This window comes from Perognathus longimembris, chromosome 2 (genome assembly GCF_023159225.1).
Source record: "Perognathus longimembris pacificus isolate PPM17 chromosome 2, ASM2315922v1, whole genome shotgun sequence".
Lineage (NCBI taxonomy): Eukaryota > Metazoa > Chordata > Mammalia > Rodentia > Heteromyidae > Perognathus > Perognathus longimembris.
The window spans coordinates 149,747,105-149,768,042 of NC_063162.1; the positions used below are offsets into that span (position 1 = coordinate 149,747,105).

Consider the following 20,938-nt stretch of genomic DNA (forward strand, 5'->3'; position numbering starts at 1 on the left):
ATGAAGCCCTGAGTTCAATTCCTCAGTGCCACATAAACAGAAAAGCCCAGAAGTGGCACTGTGGCTGAAGTGGTAGAGCGCTAGTGTACTATGGAGTCAGATCGGCCCAGCTCCATCACTGTCCACATGGTAGGTTGCACTACCTGGCCTCTTGTCTTGATGGACATGCATGAATTCCTAGAGGAAGGGCAGTCTCACTCCCAGGTGATGGGTATTCCTGAACCCCTAGAGACAGGGGTGGGCATTGGGCCTATAGGTTACTGAAGCTGTCAGTCAAGTGCCTGGGACTGGGAGCTTCCTGTGACCCAGCCCCCCAAGATCAGGTCAGCTCAGGGAGTCCTTATGCCATACCACCTGCCTCCTGTGTCCTGTCTTCTGGCTCTTCTATTGTGTCCACGGCATCCCAAGTCAGCACTCCATATAGAAACTGGATAGGTTTGTTGCTATGGTTTTTGTTCTATCTTTCCTCTCTGGACTGTTCCCTAATAGTATTAAGTGTATTTGTGGGCTTGCAGGCTGCTAATGCTAAAATGAAAACCCCAAGATTTGAAGCTCAGGGATAGTGCTCAGGCCCTGAGTTCAAGCCCCAGGACTAGCAAAAAAATACAATTATAAAAACGATTTTCTTGGGAAGAAAATTCAGACTGTTTTTATTGCCTCCTAGACGTTCATTCTATTATGGTGCTAGGGATTTAGGAAATCGTGATTTTCAACTGTCACTATTTATTTGACCCCGATGCATACACACGGGTAGACCTCAAATTACATCTTTCATAAGTATCTGCACTCTAAAAATACCAAGGTAAATGATCCAACCAGATGGCTGTCACATTTTCCTGATTTACAGACGGTCTCATGGGCAGTCACGACATTCACTTGCTGAAATACACGTTTGAGAGGACTTTTGATTCCCGGTGTGCTGAAAACTTAGGGTTAGTTATGTCAGACCCACCGAATCCTAACCTTGGACTTTATTTCCACTTGTTGCAAGGATTCCATTTCAAATCCTAGATTCTTTTTCAGCCATAAGCGCGCTGAGTGAGTGCCCCCGCCCTTGTGTGGCATGATCCCCACCAAAACCCTGACACATTGGGGACACCTCACCTGTCTGACTTGAACTCCCCCATCCTAAAGTCAGTAATTCCGGTAATAGCTGGTGTCAACCCGGCTCCCTTGGAATGTGAGCCGCCTCACGTTGGATGCTCCATCAGTCACTTTGCACATCATCACCCTTGCCCAGAGTAATGGCTCCTTCCCGCCCAGCCTTCCCATCCCATTCTCCCACCCTCCACCCATCTCCACCTTGCTCTACCCCACCATCACCTGGAAAAAAGCTGCCTGACCCTGGGCCTCCATATTAAGGAGAAGCACACATCAGGATGATGCCCAATTTCCCTGGCCATAGGCCACCACCTTCTGGGCGCTCTCGTGCGTGACTGAGAAAACAGACCCACATGCACGGCCTCCATGCAGACGCGGGTTTTCTTTTGCCTCTTGTAAGATTGGCCAATCTTTGGTGAAATGACCACCATTTTAGGGGGAACTGTGTGTAATCACTAAAGGACCTTCAGATAAACTACATCACCCATGTGAACAAAGGTTCAGGGAATTCATTTGACTGTTCTCAGTTTCAATGCCAACCAACCAAAACCAAAACCAAATCCAAGAGTATGAGGCCAACAACAAAATTCACTGCACTTAGCCCACAGGTCAGCATCACACTCTTGAAAGAAATAAATCGGTATTTAGGAGCCAGCCACTTACTTTCAGATTTGAGAATGGGACTAAAGAGATTCTCTGTTTTTTTGAGGCCAAATCACTTTGTTAAGGCTTGGTGTTGGGAGAAGGGGACTGTTTGCTCTCACCTGTAATCCTAGCTACTCAGGAGACAGCTCTGAGGACTGCAGTTTAAGTCAACTCTGGACAGGGAAGTCCACGAGGCTCTTGTCTCCAACCACCAAGAAAGACACATCGGAGCTCGGGCTCAAGTGGTACAGCTCGAGGCGTGAGGAAGAAAGCTAAGGGATAACCATTAGGCTTGGAGTACAAGCTCCAGGACTGGCAAAAAACAAACAAAGTGAGTAGGAAGTGGTTGAAAAGGCACTGAAGACAATAAGCTCTTAGGTCTTTGACAGGACAGTATCTTCCCAGCCTTGTGGTTTTGGAAGCCCTTGAATCTGAACTCAATCTGCATTTTAGAGCTAGCTTTGCATTTAGGTGAAGAATCATCACCTAAGGCAGACAGGCAGAACAAATCTCTTTTATTAATAGATTGCAAATGTAGCCAGTGATTTCAAAGGAGAAAAATCTGTTAGCTTTGCCCCAGTTCCTAATCTGTGTCACATGCTTGCTTAAAGCAGCCCCTTGCGTTCTCCCCATCTGCCTTCCCATGGTTTTGGGCCGTTTCTGAGGAACCAGGGCCATCTCGTTCATTCACTCACTGGCTGTGTTGACTGTGCACCTGCCTCAAATCCAGTCAGCTTCTATCATTGTAAATACCAGGCTCAGCCTTTTCTTAATTTCAGGATCAGGTTTAGGGTCCCTCGGAGCAAGACAGGGTTTTGTGTGCACTCTGACATGGGCAGTGAGTTTGGACTTAGGGCTCTCCCTAGTGTATACCCGCTGGTGGCTGAGCAGTTGTTTCTTCAAGTGGAAAACCTCGTTGCACTTGGTACACTGGAAAGGTTTCTTGCACCTGCTACACTAGAAAGGCTTCTCGCCGATGTGAGTCCTGATGTGTTCCACCAGCTTGAAGCGCTTGGCGAAGCCCTTGCCGCACTTGCAGGAGAACGGCATCTCCCTTCCGTGCAGCAGCTGGTATGTCTTCATGTCAGCCCTGGCCTGGAAACTCTTCTCACAGATGGAACACTGCACGTGCCTCTCCCTGCTGTGGAGGCTGAGGTGCCTGGTGAGGTGGGTCTGCCGGATGAAGCTCCTGGGGCACTGCAGGCACTGGAAGGGCTTTTGAGCACTGTGTATGTGCTGGTGATCCTGCAAGGCGCCCTTGCAGTGGAAGCTCTTGAGGCACTGCGGGCACTGGAAGGGCCTCTCCCCGCTGTGCAGCCACAGGTGGTCCTGCAGGATGTAATTGAAGCAGAAGCTCATGGGGCACTGTGGCAACTGGAAGGGCCTCTCCCCGCTGTTAGGCGCAGGTGGTACTGCAGGGTGCACTTGAGGTAGAAGCTCTTGGGGCACTGGAAAGGCTTCTCCACGCAGCGCAGGTGCAGGTCCTCCTGGAGGTGGCACCGCAGGGGGAAGGCAAGGCTGCACTCACTGCACGGGAAGCGCCTGGGGTTTCTGTGCTTGTGCCGGTGGATGTGCAGCTGGGTCCGCAGGCTGCAGCTCACTTCGCACTGGGCACAGTGGAAGGGCAGCGCATCTTTGGGCTCATACCCAGCGGGCCCCAAGTGCGGGGCGCAGATGCTGAAGGAGACATTCCTTGGCTCCCATCCTGGGGGGGGGGGGCACATCTGCGGCCTCGCAAGGAAGCTGGCCCCGTGGTCCAGTGCGAGATGTCCTTTGGGGTCCCAGTGCTGAGAGGGTCTGGGCGGGGCGCTGGGCCCTCGCCTGGGGTGGGGAGTGAGAAAGTACCTGCTCCAGTTGAGAGCACACCTTGCATTTTGGGCCTTGGACTGGACTCTTCCTTTCAAGGCCAACCAAGCTTCTCAGCAAATACCTCTTCTGTTGTGAGCTCCTCCCACACGCAGGGCACTGCTCTGGCCTCCGCCTCCCTGCCAGGTTGACTTGGCTGCTGGGTTTCCTCCCAGCCCTACTCACTGGGCCCTTGGAGTGGCCCACCGGGTGTGTCCCTAAATGGTTTTTTTTGCCAAAGCACTCTACACAGTCCAGTTGAGGATTCGGGAGACCCTGCCTGGAGGCAAGCCCCAGGACTCTCCACCTTGGAATTCCCCCTTCTGCCACAGACACACTAGAGCTGTGGGCCACTGTGCCTGGAGCCAGGGTGTCAGGTCTCTGTGGGGTCAGGAGGCTGAGGCCTTGCTCAGAGCTGAAGGAAACATCTTCCCTTCCTCCTAACAAGGGTCCAGAGGAGCCATGGCCCTGCAAAGGATCTAATGGAAAATAACATTTAGTCTCTCCGGGTTTGGAGAATACTTTGAGCTTGCTGGCTTCTTGAAATCAAAAGTAAACCATTTATCTCCCAGTCTATGGCCTGACTAAAGGTAGCACATAGACTACTCCATCTTAGGTACACACACACTTACTGTCCCAAGGTATGGAGAGTATAAGTGTCTAAAACAACAGTCCTAACTACCAAAGCTACATGTCATCTGTGTATTTTTGTGTCCCTAAGACCAGGCAGCAAGAACTGACTTTATTCTTTTGCTAGAATCTCGGTAGAGGAGAGCCATTTGGTCACAAAGATAAAAATGAACTATATTTTGTTCTTTTTCATCTCCTACAACAAAATGACTGCCATTACCAAGCTTGTACTGTGCCAGGATCATGTAACACTGCATTAATTACTTTCATTAGCTTCATTTGATGCCTCGGGATGTGAAATTTCGACAGCTTCTATCACCAGCCCAAGCTTACTCAGAAAAAAACATCAGACTCTAGCTCCAGATCCCACACACCCAAGCACTATGCTTTACTGCCTTTCTCTACAATATACAAGACATCTTGCCTCAGGACAGCCAAACAGGAAGACAAGAGTATAGAAGGAAAACTAAGAAAGCTGAACATACTATCTAAATATCAGGACCCTGGTTTCTTAGTACTCACCACCCAACAGCTGTTACTGGATCAAAATGTGCCTCAGCAGAGGAATCCTTCACATTTTCTGGCTTCTGGGATTCTTCCCAGCTCCCAAAGGGCCCTCTCCCATGTTCAATCCAGAATATTAGCTCCAGTTTAGAAAGATCAGCATCTACACAGAGAAGTCAGACAGGGGAGCGTAGCTTCCTTGAGCAAATTTAGAAAGAACTGAGGTGTTTGAAATGTTTCCAGTTTCAAGTCGAAGAACTGGCACACATACATTTTTTTTTCCTTGTTGGACATTATTATTCCTAGCTACTCAGGAGGCTGAGATCCTGACTCCATTTTGAAGCCAGTTAAGTAAAAAAGCTTGAGAGGCTCTATTTCTCAAGTAACCACCAAAAAAAAAAGTCCTTGTGAGTTAGTATTTTGAGAAATTGCACTACCAAGTGCCAGCCATCTCCCAGGATCCACACCTTCCTGAAGTGAAAGGCTTCTTACCTAGTGAGACCAGAGCCTCGTAATTGGTTCTCATGACATGCTTGTAGAGCTTCTTCTGCCATGTCTGCAGATGCTGCCATTCCTGCTCTGAGAAATAAATGGCCACGTCCTCAAAAGTCAGCGGTAACTGCAATATCAGAAACAATGTAGACACAGTTAGGATCGCAGCATTCACCCTCCTTCTCCATCTTATCAATTGACTTTTCTTTAATGTTTTGCCAATTTGTTTGCCAATCCTGGGTTTTTTAACTCAGGACCTGGGGTCTATCCTTGGGCCTTTCTGTGCTCTAAGCTAGTGCTCTACCACAGCCCCACCTCTGGCTTTTCCTGGGTATCTGGTACTGAGGAATTGAACCCAGGGCTTCATGCATACTAAGCAAGCACTCCACCACTAAGCCACATTTCTACCTTATTTTATTTTATTGCCATTCCTGGGCCTTGGACTCGGGGCCTGAGCACTGTCCCTGGCTTCTTTTTGCTCAAGGCTAACACTCTGCCAATTGAGTCACAGCGCCACTTCTGACCATTTTCTGTATATGTGGTGCTGGAGAATGGAACCCAGGGCTTCAAGTATACGAGGCAATCGCTCTTGCCAGTAGGCCATATCCCCAGCCCCCCACCCTATTTATTTATTTATTTATTTATTTTTGTTGGCCATGAGGCTTCAACTCTGGACTTGGGCACTGTCCCTGAGGTTTTGCATTCAAGGCTAACACTATACCACTTTGAGACACAACACCATATCCAGTTTTCTAGCGCTAATTGGAGATAAAGAGTTGCACTAACTTTTCCACCAGGGCTAGCTTCAAAGTACAATCTTCACAAGTCAGCCTCCTCAGTAGCTAGGATCACAGGTGTGAGCCACTGGCACCTGCAAAGCATTTATTTTAGTATAACACAATGAAGTTGGGAGAAAGGGAAGAGAATTATTCCTGGCTTCTTAGGCAGAAAATGGGAAAGACTTGTTTCTTATGAATTTCAATGATATGAGTTGTAGACACCTGTTTAGTTTTCTGCAGCCTGTTGTTCTCCCTTAGTATGGGGTAATGATGGCGCTGGCCAGATCTGACCTCACACTGCAAAATAAATTATTACACCCTAAAGAATGTCAGGAAATACATGCTAACGGACGACAGGAAATCAGCCACTCAGTTTCAACCAAACACCAAATAACGCATCAGCGTGTCATCCCCACGGGTGTTGCTATCTGCTTCAACCGTGCCACACAATCCACGCGCAACTATCCGGGCCGGCCACACTCAGCCACCCGAGGCCCGCCAAGACAGCATCCCAAGATGGCCACACACTGGTTCTGAGTCCAGAGTGACCTCTGACCTCCGGGTCCCGGGGGCGAAGCAGGGACCCTGCAGCTGAACCCAGACCCGCTCAGGGCCCTCCCGCTCTCCTCCCCCGCGGTTCCCGGTGTGGTTTACATCTGTGGCCACAGTGGCCCAGGTGGCGGCCGCCAGCTCTTTCCAGGGTCAGAGCCCGCGAGCCAGCATCCACACCAGCAGCCCCTTACCGGAGTCACCTTGGCCATCCTCCACTTGGGCCAAGGTCAGATCCGCAGGATCCCCAAGTGAAGGCGGGTCCCGCGAGATCTGCGCACCGTTGGCACGGGGCATGGTGGGAGGCGGCTGGGGGGGCAGCGCCCCCTGCCGGCCGGAGGAGGTCGCCCCCTCCCTAGGGTCTGCCCCGCTGGGGACGCAAGGGGTCGGGTCGCTGAATCTCAGAAGGAGTTGAGAGTCAGGAGACCTTCGGGATAACTGAAGAGAAGGCGGCCAGGAGAGGGAAGGCGCAGACCCCACCGGGCGACTCACTGACCAGGGACGGGCTGGAGCGCATCCTGCAGGGATCCCCGGTAGCCCGGCCCATGGAGACCGGAAATGCCAGGAGGTGGCTGGGGGAGGGGTTCTCCCACCCCCAAGACTCACAGGGGTGGACAAGAGGTGCATGGGCCAAGACTCCAGCACCTCCACCTTCCTGCAACCAAGCCGGCGCTGGTCCCAGCCCCAACCTGCCCCTCTTGGTTGCGGGCGCTTTCTGAACCCGGCCCAGACCCAGCTCTCTGCCTTGACTGTGGGATGCCTTGGAACCCTGGGCGCTGTCCCCTGGGCCCAGGGCGACCACGAGCAGGTGAACAGAGATGCCCAAAGGATGAGGGCAGAGCAGCACCCACAGCAGAGGTGGAGAGAGGGGGGAAGAGAAAGATGAGTGGGACAGTGAGGAGAGAGATGGACAGAAACTGAGGAGAGGTTAGGCAGACAGGGACATCAAACAGACAGAGGTGGGCACCACCCATCCCTCCGCCCTTTCCGGCTATGCGGGGTGATGTCTGAACCTCCTCTGAGGCCAGGGGACCCAGGGGCTGGTGGCGAAGCGGGCAGCCTAAACAGGGACCTGGCAGAGCCTCACTGAAGGAGCAGCAATTGCGGGCCACCCTCCTGTCCCATGGCAGCCAGGGCCCTGACAGGAATGTCTGTGTGAGGGTCGTGCAGAAACAGGGTCCCAGAAAACAGCCTGGCAGGAACTGAGGTAAGACTTGGATCAGCCACAGGAGAGATGGTTGGAGCTGACTCCCTCTTCCTAAAACTGAAGCATGTGGCTTACACCTTCCAATGCAGACTCGCTTTCCCTAGAAGATCCTTATACTACCTCACTGAGGAGCGAGATCGAGGAGCGAGATCGAAGCTGATGCCCACGAGTTTGAGACTGAGTGCTAGACCCTGGCAGTGAAGAGGCCAGATGTCCTGCATGAGCGGATGCAGATGGAGGCCCATGGGGACACTGAAAATCATGCTGGGGGTGTATTCCCGGGCCCCGGCAGGAAGACCTGCAATTCAGCAGCCAGGCCATCAGCCGGCTCTTCCCCTGCACCCATGACCTGCTGGATATGCATAACCACTTGCTGGCTCACCTTGGAGTGCTGCCTACAGACCCTGGAGGAGGGCAGCAAGCACACAACTACATCATCCAGAAGATTGGAGACTTCTTGGTGCAGTAGGTGGTTGTTGCCACACGTGACAGGGTGTGGTCTGTGCTGTTGTGGGTGTGTCCAGGGCTGGGATGGGTACTGTCTGGCTTGGTGGACATGGCCAGCTCTGGGAAACTCCACCCTGTCTCTATTCTTTCCAATCAGGAAGAGACCATGGTTACTGCTCATCAAGACTTCACAGTCCTGAATCCCTTCCTTCCAACCCACAATTTCCCTCTTAGGGACAGGTGTAGACCAGAGCAGTCTCCATCATAATGAGGCAGTGCTTTTCTTTGGCTGGTTGGTTGTGATTTGGGGATGCTAGTGGCTGTCTGTGATGGTTAGAATTATGTTCTGTCGCTAAAGACATACAATGGAATAAACATAGCCTCTTCAACTACTGGTGCTGGGAGAACTGGGCAGCCATATGCAGAAAACTCAAAGTAGACCCAAGCCTATCACCATGCACCAAGATCAACTCAAAATGGATCAAGGACCTCAACATCAGACCTGAATCCTTGAAACTACTGAAGGACAGAGTAGGAAAGACACTAGAACTTATAGGCACAGGAAGGAACTTCCTGAATAGAGTCCCAGGGGCACAACAAATAGGGGAAAGACTCAACAAATGGGACTACTACAAATTAAAAAGTTTCTGCACAGCTAAGGTCATAGCCACCAAAATAGAAAGACAGCCAACGATATGGGAAAGGATATTTACCAGCACAGCAACAGACAAAGGCCTGATATCTGTCATCTACAGAGAACTCAAAAAACTAAGCCCCTCCAAGCCCAATAAACCTATTAGGAAATGGGCAAAAGAGCTAAAGAGAGACTTCACAAGAGAAGATATAAAAATGGCAAAGAAACACATGAGGAAATGCTCAACATCCCTGCTAGTAAAGGAAATGCAAATAAAAACAACCCTGAGATACCACCTCACCCCAGTTAGAATGGCCTATACTCTGAACTCAAGAAACAACAAATGCTGGAGGGGCTGTGGGGAAAGAGGAACCCTTCTCCATTGTTGGTGGGAGTGCAAATTAGTACAACCACTTTGGAGAACAGTATGGAGGTTTCTCAAAAAGCTCAATATAGTCCTACCCTATGACCCAGCCATACCACTCCTAGGCATCTATCCTAAACAGCAAAACCCAAGATATCAAAAGGACATTTGTACTTCCATGTTTATTGCGGCACAATTCACAATAGCCAAAATTTGGAAACAACCCAGATGCCCCTCCACAGATGAATGGATCCAAAAAATATGGTACTTATACACAATGGAATACTACATAGCGATTAGGAATGGTGAAATATTGTTATTCGCAGGGAAATGGTCAGAACTCGAACAAATAATGTTGAGCGAGACAAGCCTAGAACACAGAAAACAAAGGGGCATGATCTCCCTGATATATGACTGTTAACAAAGGGAGATGGAGAGACAGTAGAGACCAAGTCTGTGAACACTGTATATGTGCTTGATACATTGTAAATTGCATATGGGTCTACCTGACCTAGACAAGGGATGGAAAAACAGGTTGTAAGATATCACAAGAAATGTACACACTGCCCTACTATGTAACTGTACCCTTGGTGCACAACACCTTGTAAAAAAAATTTTTTTTGCTTAATTAATAATAAAAAAAATTAAAAAAAAAGAAAAAAAAAAAGAATTATGTTCTGTCGGGGTGGTCCCCTCAACCCTCAGTGTGGCACTCTCACTTAAGCTCACGCCAGTGCACAAAGCATCCTAGATCAGTCAGTTAGGAGGACTTAGGGGGCTTGGGATTGGCACTGGGTGGATCAGGACACATGCTGGGTATGGACAAGGCTACGAGTTCCAACCACTGTACCTTAAGAGAATTAATACAATCATCAATGCTGTCTAGAAAAAGAGAGAGGGGTGGGGTAAAGTTCACTGGAGACCTAGGTAGAAGAATCTTGTGTTCAAAGCCAGTCTGGGACGCATAGGGTGACCCTGTCTCAATCAACAAAAGAGCACAGTGTGGTGGCTTAAAACCCTAGCGTTTCAGGAAAGGGAGATTTCAGAATCATGTTTCTAAGCCAATTAGAGCCTACAAATAGGAGAGATTCATTTCCAATTAACTACCAAAAAGGTGCAACTGGAGATATGGTTCAAGCGGTACAGCACTAGTCTTGAGATATGAAAGAAAACGCCTCAAAAACAAAAAATGAGACTACTAGAAGGCCTGAGTTCAAGCCCCAGTTCAAAAGCTCCCCCAAAAAAGACTTGCAAAAATATTTATGGAAAGCACAATCAGTAAGGAAAAATGCACCAATTTCTCATTGAATATAGTGTGATAAAGTCCCCAAACACACTCTAGTTTGTTCATATTTTTAATTTTATATTTAGAAAATTAAAATTAAAATTGATACATTGAAATTTAAAACTACTCTGTGTAAGTCAACACACTATGAATCACATCCACAGGTTTTCTGCAGATAATAAATTTGATGAAACACAAAACATGGAGGAAGGAGGCACTGGCCCTGAGCTTTGCTATTCAAGGGTAGCATTCTACCACTTCAATCCACAGCACACCTTCTTTTTTTCTGGAAGTTAGTTGAATAAGACTCTCATGGACTCTGTGAGGACTGGCTTTGAACCCTTATCCTCATATCTCAGCCTCCTGAGTAGCTAGGATTACAGTCATGAACCAGAAGCACCCAGGTATTCTCAAGATATTTAAACAAGATAGCTAGCACTTAAGATTTGCAAAAGCTGATAGAAGGAAGTCTCCACTTTGCTACTGTCAAGCAAACATCATCAGTGCAGCAAGATTTACGAATAATCATTGCATATGGGGAGAGTACTTTTCCAAATGTGCTGAAAGGAAGTGATAGGCCTGTAAAGTGTCAGTACTTTTTCCATGATTCCTGCTGAAAATATCTTCCTTTAATTTCAGTTCTTCTCTCACTCTTTAAATAATTATTTTTAACTTTAAGAAAACCACTTACGGCTGGGGATATGGCCTAGTTGCAGAGTGTTTGCCTCTTATACATGAAGCCCTGGGTTCAATTCCCCAGCACTACACATGCAGAAAATGCCCAGAAGTTGCGCTGTGGCTCAAGTGACAGAGTGCTAACCTTGAGCAAGTAGAAGCCAGGGACAGTGCTCAGGCCCTGAGTTCAAGCTCCAGAACCAGGTAAATTAAGCCAGGTCATGTTTGTAATTTCCAGAAAATCAGAAAAAAAAAGGAGAAGCAGAAATGTGGCTCAAGTGGTAGAGCACTAGCCTTAAGTAAAAGAGCCAAGTGAGAATGTAAAGCCCTATGTGCAGGAAGCCCTGGGTTCAATTCCTCAGTGCAACATAAACAGAGAACGCCAGGACTGGCACTGTGGCTCAAGTGGTAGAGCGCTTGTGTACTATAGAGATCAGATATGGCCAGCGCCATCATTGGCCACATGATAGGTGGCACTACTGGGCCGCTTGTCTTGATGGATGTGCATAAATTCATAAATGAAGGGAAGTCTCACTCCCAGGTGATGGGTGTTACTGAAACCCTAGAGACGGGGTGGGCATTTGGCCTATAGGTTACTGAAGCTGTCAGTCAAGTGCCTGGGACTGGGAGTTTCCTGTGACCCAGCCCCCTAGGGTCAGGTCAGCTCAGGAGTCCTTATGCCATCCCACCTGGCTCTTGTGTCCTGTCTCCTGGCTACTCTCGTCTCCATGGCGTCCTAAGTTAGCTCTCCATGGAATTTGGATAGGTTTGTTGCTATGATTTTTGTTCTATCTTTCCTCTCTGGCCTGTTTCCTCATAGTATTACGTGTATTTGTGGGCTTGCGGGCCAATAATGCTCTAATAAAAACTCCAAGATTCAATCCTCCAATATTTGGCTTCTCAGACAATTTACTATATAACACTAGCCATGGGCAAAAGAAGCTCAAGAATAGTGCTCGGGCCTTGAGTTCAAGCCCCAGGACTAGCAAAAAAATAAAGTTATAAAGCTATTTTCTTGAGAAGAAAATTCAGACTGTTTTTATTGCCTCCTAGATGTTCATTCTATTATGGTGCTAGTGATTTAGGAAATCATGATTTTTAACTGTCACTAATCATTTGACCGCAATGCATACACTCTGGTAGACCTCAAATTACATATTTCATGAGTATCTGTACACTAAAAATAACACAGAAATGCCCCAACCAGATGGCTCTCATATTTTCCTGATTTACAGATGGTCTCATGGGCAGTCATGTCATTCACTTGCTGAAATACACGTCTGAGAGGACTTTTCATTCCCGGTGTGCTGAAAGCCCAGGGTTAGTTATGTCAGACCTGAATCCTAACCTTGCACTTTACCAAAGGATACCATTTCAAAAACAAATCCTAGATTCTTTGCCAGTCATAAATGCGCTGAGTGGGTTCTGACACCCTTGTGTAGCATGACACCCCAAAACCATATTACCTCTGGGGCACCTCACCTGTCTGATGTGAACCCCCAATCCTAAAGCCAGTAATTCTGGTAATTGCTGGTGCCAACCTGGCTCCCGTGGAATGTGAGCCACATCACTGTGGTGGCTCCATCGGTCACTTTGCTCATCATCACCCTTGCCAAGTACCATGGCTCATTCCTGCCTCCCCTTCCCATCCCATTCTCGCACCCTCCACCCATCTCCACCTGCTCAACAGCACCATCACCCAGGAAAGAGCTGCGTGACACTGGGCCTCCATCATAAGGAGAAGGAAACATCAGGACGATGCCTGGTTTCCCAGGTCGTAGGCCACCACCTTTAATCCTAGGTACTCATGAGAGTGAGCTCTGAGAACTGCTGTTCAAGGCCAACCTGGACAGGAAAGTCCATGAGGCTCTTGTCTCCAACCACCAACAAAGACACAAGTGGAGTTCCAGCTCAAGTGGTACAACTCCAGGCAGGAGGAAAAAAGCAAAGGGATAATGGTCAGGCCCCGAGGTCAAGCCCCAGGACAGGCACAAAACAACCAAGCAAAGAAACAAAGTGGGTAGGAAGTGGATGAAAAGGCACCAAAGACAATAACCTCTTAGGTCTTTGACAGGGCAGTATCTTCCTAGCTTTGTGGTTTTGAAAGCCCTCAAATCTGAACTCAATCGGCATTTTAGAGCTAGCTTGGCATTTGGGTGAAGAATCATCACCTAAGGCAGACAGGCAGAACAAATCTCTCTTTTATTAATAGATTGCAAATGTAGCCAGTGATTTCAAAGGAGAAAAATCTGTTAGCTTTACCCAAATTCCTAATCTGTGTCACATGCTTGCTTAAAGCAGCCCCTTGCGTTCTCCCCATCTGCCTTCCCATGGGTTTGGGCCGTTTCTGAGGAACCAGGGCCATCTCGTTCATTCATTCACTGGCTGTGTTGACTGTGCACCTGCCTCAAATCCAGTCAGCTTCTATCATTGTAAATAGCAGGCTCAGCCTTTCTTAATTTCAGGATCAGGCTTCAGGTCCCTCGGAGCAGGACACGGTTTTGTGTTTACTTTGACATGGGCAGTGAGTTTGGACTTAGGGCTCTCCCCAGTGTGTACCCGCTGGTGGCCGACCAACTGTGTCTTCAAGCGAAAAGCTTCGTTGCACTTGGGACACTGAAAAGGTTTCTTGCACTTCTTACACTGGAAAGGCTTCTCGCCGATGTGAGTCCTGATGTGTTCCACCAGCTTGAAGCGCTTGGCGAAGCCCTTGCCGCACTTGCAGGAGAACGGCATCTCCCCTCCGTGCAGCAGCTGGTATGTCTTCATGTCAGCCTTGGCCTGGAAGCTGTTGCCACAGATGGAACACTGCACGTGCCTCTCCCTGCTGTGCAGGCCCAGGTGCCTGGTGAGTTCGGTCTTCCGGATGAAGCTCTTGCCGCACTGGCTGCAGTGGAAGGGCTTCTGGCCACTATGTGTGAGCTGGTGATCCCGCAGGGAGTCCTTGCGGCGGAAGCTCTTTTGGCACTGCGGGCAATGGAAGGGCTTCTGGGTGCTGTGGGTGAGCTGGTGCTGCCGCAGGGTGCCCTTGCGGTGGAAGCTCTTGGCGCACTGCAGACACTGGAAGGGCTTCTGGGCGCTGTGTATGTTCTGGTGCTCCCGCAGGGAGCCCTTGTAGCGGAAGCTCTTGGGGCACTGCGGGCACTGGAAGGGCTTCTGGGTGCTGTGGGTGCGCTGGTGCTGCCACAGGTTGCTCTTCAGGCGGAAGCTCTTGGGGCATTGTGGGCACTGGAAGGACTTTTGGGCACTGTGGGTGAGCTCGTGCTCTCGCAGGTGGCCCTTACGGCGGAAGGTCTTGGGGCACTGTGGGCACTGGAAGGGCTTCTGGGCACTGTGGGTGCGCTCATGACACCGCAGAGTGTCCTTGAGGCGGAACCTCTTGGGGCATTGTGGGCACTGGAAGGGCTTTTGGGCACTGTGGGTGAGCTGGTGCACCTGCAAGGTGCCCTTGCGGCGGAAGCTCTTGGGGCACTGCAGGCACTTGAAGGGCTTCTGGGCACTGTGGGTGCGCTGGTGCTCCTGCAAGGTGCCCTTGAGGCGGAACCTCTTTGGGCATTGTGGGCACTGGAAGGGCTTTTGGGCGCTGTGGGTGAGCTGGTGCACCTGCATGGTGCGCTTGAGGCGGAAGCTCTTGGGGCATTGTGGGCACTGGAAGGGCTTTTGCGTGCTGTGGGTGAGCTGGTGCAGCCGCAGGGAGCCCTTCCAACGGTAGCTCTTGGGACACTGCGGGCACTGCAAGGGCCTCTCCCCGCTGTGAAGGCGCAGGTGCTCCTGGAGGTGGAACCGCTGGGAGAAGGTGAGGCTGCACTCGCTGCAGGGGAAGCGCCTGGGGTTTCTGTGCTTGCGCCGGTGGATGTGCAGCTGGATGCGCAGGCTGAATCGCGCTTTGCACTGGGCACAGTGGAAGGGAAGCGCATCCTTGGGCTGCTGCACGCCGCGCCCACAGTGCAGGGCGGACATGCTGAAGGAGACATTCCTTGGCTCCCCCCTCGACGGGGCCCCGGCCACGTTGGCTTGGCTGGCGGGTTTTTTTCCAACAATATTCGCTGTGTCCTTGGAGTGGCCTGCTGGTTGCATCCCTAAATGGTTTTCCTTCCCACAGACCTCTCCACAGGCCAGGTGAGGACTCCGGAGACCCTGCCAGGAAGGGAGGCCCAGGGCTCTGTGACTTGCATATCCCCCTTCTGCCACAGACTCGCTAGAGCCATGGACTGCTGTGCCTGGAGCCAGGGTGTCAGGTCTCTGTGGGGTCACGAGGCTGATGCCTTGCTGAGAGCTGAAGGAAACGTCTTCCCTTCCTCCTAAGAAGGGTGGAGCGGAGCCGTGGCCCTGCAAAGGATCTAATGGAAAATAACATTTAGTCTTTCTGGGTTTGAAGAATACTTTGGGCTTGCTGGATTCTTGAAATCAAAAGTAAAACATTTATCTCCCAGTTTATGGCCTGACTAAAGGGCACCCCATCTTAGGTACACACACACTTACTATCCCAAAGTATGGTGAGCATAAGTTTCTAACACAACACTCGTAACTACCACAGCTATATGTCATCTGTGTATTTTTCTGTCCCTAATACCAGGCAGCAAGAACTGGCTTTATTCTTTTCCCAGAATCCAGGTAGAGGGGAGCCATTTGGTCCCAAAGACAAAAATGAACTATCTTTTCTTCTTTTTCATCTCCTACAACAAAATGACTGCCATTAGCAAGCTCGTACTGTGCCAGGATCACTTAACACTGCATTAATTAATTTCATAGCTTCATTTTATACTCGAGATGGTTAATATCGACAGCTTCTATCACCAGCCCACGCTTACTCAGAAATAACAAGATCAGACTCTAGTTCCAGATCCCACACCGAAGCACTATGCTTTACTGCCTTTCTCTACAATATACAAGTCATCTCACCTCAGGTCAGTCAAACAGGAAGACCAGAGAATAGAAGGAAAACTAGGAAAGCTGAATATGGTATCTTAACATCAGGACCCTGGTTTCTTAGTACTCACCACCCAACTGCTGTTGCTCTGTCACTGGACCAAAATGTGCCTCAGCAGAGGAATCCTTCACATTTTCTAGCTTCTGGGAATCTTCCCAGCTCCCAAAGGGCTCTCTCCCATGTTCAAACAAGAGTATTAGCTCTGGTTTAGAAACATTACCATCTACACAGAGAAGTCAGACAGGGGAGTTTAGCCTCCTTGAGCAAATATAGACACAACTGAGTTGTTTGAAATGTTTCTGAGATCAACTCTAAGGACTGGCACACATACATTTTTTTTCCTGTTGGACATTGGTATTCCTAGCTACTCAGGAGGCTGAGATCCTGACTCGATTTTGAAGCCAGTTAAGTAAAAAAGGTGAGAGACTCTACTTCCCAAGTAACCACCAAAAAGCAGACTATGACGTGAAAAGTCCTTGTGAGTTAGTATTTTGAGAAATTGCACTATCAAGTGGCAGTCATCTCCCAGGATCCAACCTTCCTGAAGTGAAAGGCTTCTTACCTAGTGAGACCAGAGTCTCGTAATTGGTTCTCATGACATGCTTGTAGAGCTTCTTCTGCCATGTCTGCAGAAGCTGCCATTCCTGCTCTGAGAAATAAATGGCCACGTCCTCAAAAGTCAGCGGTAACTGCAATATCAGACACAATGTAGACACAGTTATGATTGCAGCAATCACCCCCCATCTCCCTCTCATCAATTAACTTTTCTTTAATGTTTTGCCAATTTGTTTGCCAATCCTGGGGTTTTTTAACTCAGGGCCTGGGCTCTATCCTTGGGCTTCTCTGTGCTCAAAGATAGTGCTCTACCACAGCGCCACCTCTGGCTTTTCCTGTGTATCTGGTACTAAGGAATTGAACCCAGGGCTTCATGCATGCCACTACCACTAAGCCACATTCCCAGCCCTATTTTTTTTTTTTTTTTTTTTTTGCCAGTCCTGGGCCTTGGACTCAGGGCCTGAGCACTGTCCCTGGCTTCTTTTTGCTCAAAGCTAGAACTCTACCACTTGAGCCACAGCACCACTTCTGGCCGTTTTCTGTATATGTGGTGCTGGGGAATCGAACCCAGGGCCTCATGTATACAAGGCAAGCACTCTTGCCACTAGGCCATATCCCTAGCCCCCCCAGCCCTATTTTATTTATTTAATTTTTTTTTTTTATTTTTTTTTTACCATGAAGCTTGAACACTAGGTGGGGACAGTCCCTGAGTTTTTGCATTCAAAGCTAACACTAACTTTTCCACCAGGGGTGGCTTCAAACTACAATCTTCACACATCAGCCTCCTTCTTTTTTCCAGTCCTAGGGTTTGAACTCAGGGCCTTAGTACTGACTCTGACTTCTTTTTCCTCAAGGCTAGCACTTGGCCACTTGAGCCACAGCGCCACTTCTGGCCTTTTCTATATATGTGGTGCTGAGGAATAAAACCCAGCATTTTAAGTATAGGAGGCAAGCACTCTTGCCACGAGGCTATATTTCCAGCCCATCTTGATGATTTTCGTTCAACACTGAGGTAAAGAAAATTCCATAAAACTGGGGCTGCAAATATGGCCTAGTGGCAAGAGTGCTTGCCTGGTATACATGAGGCCCTGGGTTCGATTCCTCAACACCACATATACTGAAAATGGCCAGAAGTGGTGCTGTGGCTCAAGTGGCGGAGTGCTAGTCTTGAGCAAAAAAGAAGCCAGGGACAGTGCTCAGGCCCTGAGTTCACGGCCCAGGACTGCCCCCCCCCCCCAAAAAAAAAAAATCCATGAAACTCTTACTCCAGGTAACCACCACGAAGCCAGAAGTGGAGCTTTGGCTTACTTGGTAGAGCAGCAGCCTTGAACAATAAAAACCTCAGGGACAGTGCCCAGGCCCTGGGTCCAAGCCCCAGGATTAGCATTTTTAAATAAACAATCTCAAAATTGTTATACAGTAAAATATTCGAGAAGCCACATTTTAAAGGATGGAAACTTGGAGTCTTTATTAGAGCATTCACAGTCTGCAGGCAGCCATTGGTTACAAAGCCTTGTGGCCCACTAATACCCTTAACACTGTCAGGAAACAGGCCACAGAGCAAAGATAGAACAAAAGCCACACCAACAAACCAATCTAGCTTCAATGGAGAGCTGACTCGATGCCATGGTGACCAGAAAAGACACAGGACACAGGCCGTGATGATGGAGACATGTCATGGCATCCTCCTGCCTGAGCTGATCTGACCATAAGTTGGTCAAGTCAAGGGGCAGGGTCACAGGAAGCTTCCAGTCCTGGGCACTTGGCTGACAGGTTCAGCAACCTAGAGGCCAAGATCCCATCCTGGTCTAGGGATTGGGGAGCACCCAGCACCTGGGGACAGGACTTCCCTTCCTTTATGACTCCAGGCACGCCCATCAAGACAAGATGCCAGACTGGGCATCCTGCCTTGGGACCAATGATGGCGCTGGCCAGAACTCACCTCCTCACCACAAAATAAATGATTACATGCTAAAGGACATCCGGAAATCAGCCACTCGGTTTCAACCAAACACCAAATAACGAATCAGCATGTCATCCGTGCGGGTGTCGCTATCTGCTTCAACCGTGCCACACAATCCACGCGCGACTATCTTGGCCGGCCAGACTCTCCCACCCGAGGCCCGCCACGACAACATCCAAAGACGGCCACACACTGTTTCTCAGCCCAGTGGGACCTCTGACCTCCAGGTCCCGGGGCGAAGCGGGAAGCCCCAGGCTGAGCCCAGACCGGCTCGGGATCCGACATGGCCTGCGCGCTCTCCTCCCCGGAGCTTCCCGACTTGGTTTCCAGGTGTGACCATGGTGGCGGCCGCCCGCTCCTCCCAGGGTTGGACACCGGGCCTCCGACCCCTACTCCGCGGGAACTAGAACACCGCGTCCCGAGGACCCTGGAACCCGGTATCCGCACCGGCAGGCCCTTACCAGAGTCAGCTTGGCCATGGCCCGCGTGTGCCACGTTCGGCTGTGCCACGACCCCCAGGTGAAGCCGGGTCGCTCGGGCCCTGAGCTAGGGCGGCGCGGGGCATGCTGGGAGGCGGCCGCCTGAGCCACAGCGCCCCCTGCGGACTGGAGGAGCCGGCGCAGCTCCGGGTCCACCCAGCCAAGGACCACTCTGCCCAGGGCCATACATGGGATGAAGTAGCTGAACCTCAGAAGGAGGACATCCTTGGGAGGAAGGAGGGCAGAAGAGGGAAGGTGCAGACCCAACCGGGGGACGCACTGCCCAGGGACGGGCTGGAGCCCATCCTGCAGGGATCCCTGATAGCCCACCCGTGGAGACCCGAACTGACAGGAGGTGGTTGGGGAAGGGGTCCCTCCAGCCACAGGACTCACCGGGGTGGACTAGGGGTGCATTGGCCAGAAGCCAGCACCTCCACCTTCCTGCAGCCAGGCCCGGTACTGGTCCCACCCTGCCCTGCCCCTCTTGGATGTGGGCACTTTCTGAACCTGGCCCAGATCCAGCTCCCTGCCTTGACTGTGGGACACTTGGAACCCTGGGGCGCTGTCCCCTGGGCCCAGGGCAACCATGAGCGGGTGAACCGAGATGCCCAATGGATGAGGTCAGGGCAGCACTCACAGCAGAGTTGGAGAGAGAGGGGGAAAGAGAAAAATGAGTGGGACAGTAGGGAGAGAGACGGAGAGACACCAAGGAGGGGTTAGGCAGACAGGGACATAAAAAAGAGAGGTCAGTGCCCCTCCCTCCTCCTGCTTCTGGCCAAGGGGTCAGGGGGTCTGAAGCTCCTCTGAGGCCTGGAGACTGAGGGGCTGGCCGCTGTGAAAGTGGCCGAGGAGTGGGCGCCCTACATGGGGAACCTGGCCGAGCCTCACTGAAGGAGCAGCCACTGCGGGCCACCCTCCTGTCCCATGGCAGCCAGGCCGCTGACAGGAATGTCCACGTGAGGGTCACGAAGAAACAGGACCCCAGACAACAGCAAGAGCCACCAGAGCGATGGATGACGCTAACTTCATGTTGCTAAATCTGAAGCAGGCAGCTGAGGACTCTGTCACTTACACCTTCCACTGCAGACTCAGTTTCCCTGGAAGATCCCTATACTGCCTCACTGAGAAGCGAGATCGAAAAGGATGCCCACGAGTTCGAGGCTGAATGCTAGAGCCTGGAGATGAAGTGGCCAGTTGCCCTGAATGAGCGGATGCAGACTGAGGCACACACAGCATGTGTAGACACTGAAGATCATGCTCAGCTGTATTCCCGGGCCCCGAAGGAAGAGCTGCAGTTCAGCAGCCAGACCATCAGCTGCCTCTTCCTCTGCACCCATGACCTGCTGGACATGCATGGCCACTTCCTGGCCCGGCTCAGAGCGTCACCTGCAGGGCCAGGAGAAGGGCAACAAAACACAACTACATATCCAGATGATTGGGGAGCTCCTGGTGCAGCAGGTGGACATGGCCAAAGTGCGACTGGGCATGGTCTGTGCTGTTGTGGGTGTGGCCAGGGCTGGGATGGGTACTGTCTGGCTTGGTGAGCATGGCAAGCTCTGGGAACCTCCACCCTTTCTCCATTCTTTCCAATCAGGAAGAGACCATGGCTCCAGCTCATCAGGACCCCACCGTCCTGAATCCCTTCCTTCCAACCCACAGTTCTCCTCTTAGGGACAGGTGTACACCAAAGATATCCCCATCATAACTAGGCAGTGCTTTTTCTTGGCTGGTGGTTGTGATTTGGGATGCTAGTGGCTGTCTGTGATGTTTAGAAGTACGTTCCATGGGGGTGGTCACCTCAACCCACAGTGTGGCACTCTCATTTAAGCTCACACCAGTGCCCCATGCATCCTG

At 50.5% G+C, this 20,938-nt stretch overlaps 3 protein-coding genes across 4 annotated transcripts in view; 1 reads left to right on the forward strand and 2 right to left on the reverse strand.

Moving 5' to 3' along the window:
• LOC125347282 (oocyte zinc finger protein XlCOF6-like) overlaps nucleotides 1-20,938 on the reverse strand; it is a 320,913-nt gene that overhangs the window by 269,272 nt on the left and 30,703 nt on the right. The window lies entirely within an intron of this gene.
• The window catches only part of Znf398 (zinc finger protein 398), a 390,977-nt gene that overhangs the window by 262,395 nt on the left and 107,644 nt on the right, over nucleotides 1-20,938 (forward strand). The window lies entirely within an intron of this gene.
• On the reverse strand, nucleotides 13,341-19,122 carry LOC125347283 (zinc finger protein 425-like). 2 transcript variants are annotated; one of them, XM_048340432.1, is made up of 3 exons: nucleotides 19,067-19,122; nucleotides 16,650-16,776; nucleotides 13,341-15,497 (listed from the first exon to the last, which is right to left on the reverse strand). In XM_048340432.1, exons 1-3 carry the CDS (start codon nucleotides 19,082-19,084, stop codon nucleotides 13,603-13,605), a joined length of 2,040 nt encoding a protein of 679 aa, XP_048196389.1. In that variant the 5' UTR covers nucleotides 19,085-19,122; the 3' UTR covers nucleotides 13,341-13,602. The 2 variants fall into 2 exon arrangements, with proteins under 2 accessions (XP_048196389.1, XP_048196388.1); XM_048340431.1 differs by lacking the exon at nucleotides 19,067-19,122 and having other exon boundaries at nucleotides 16,650-16,869.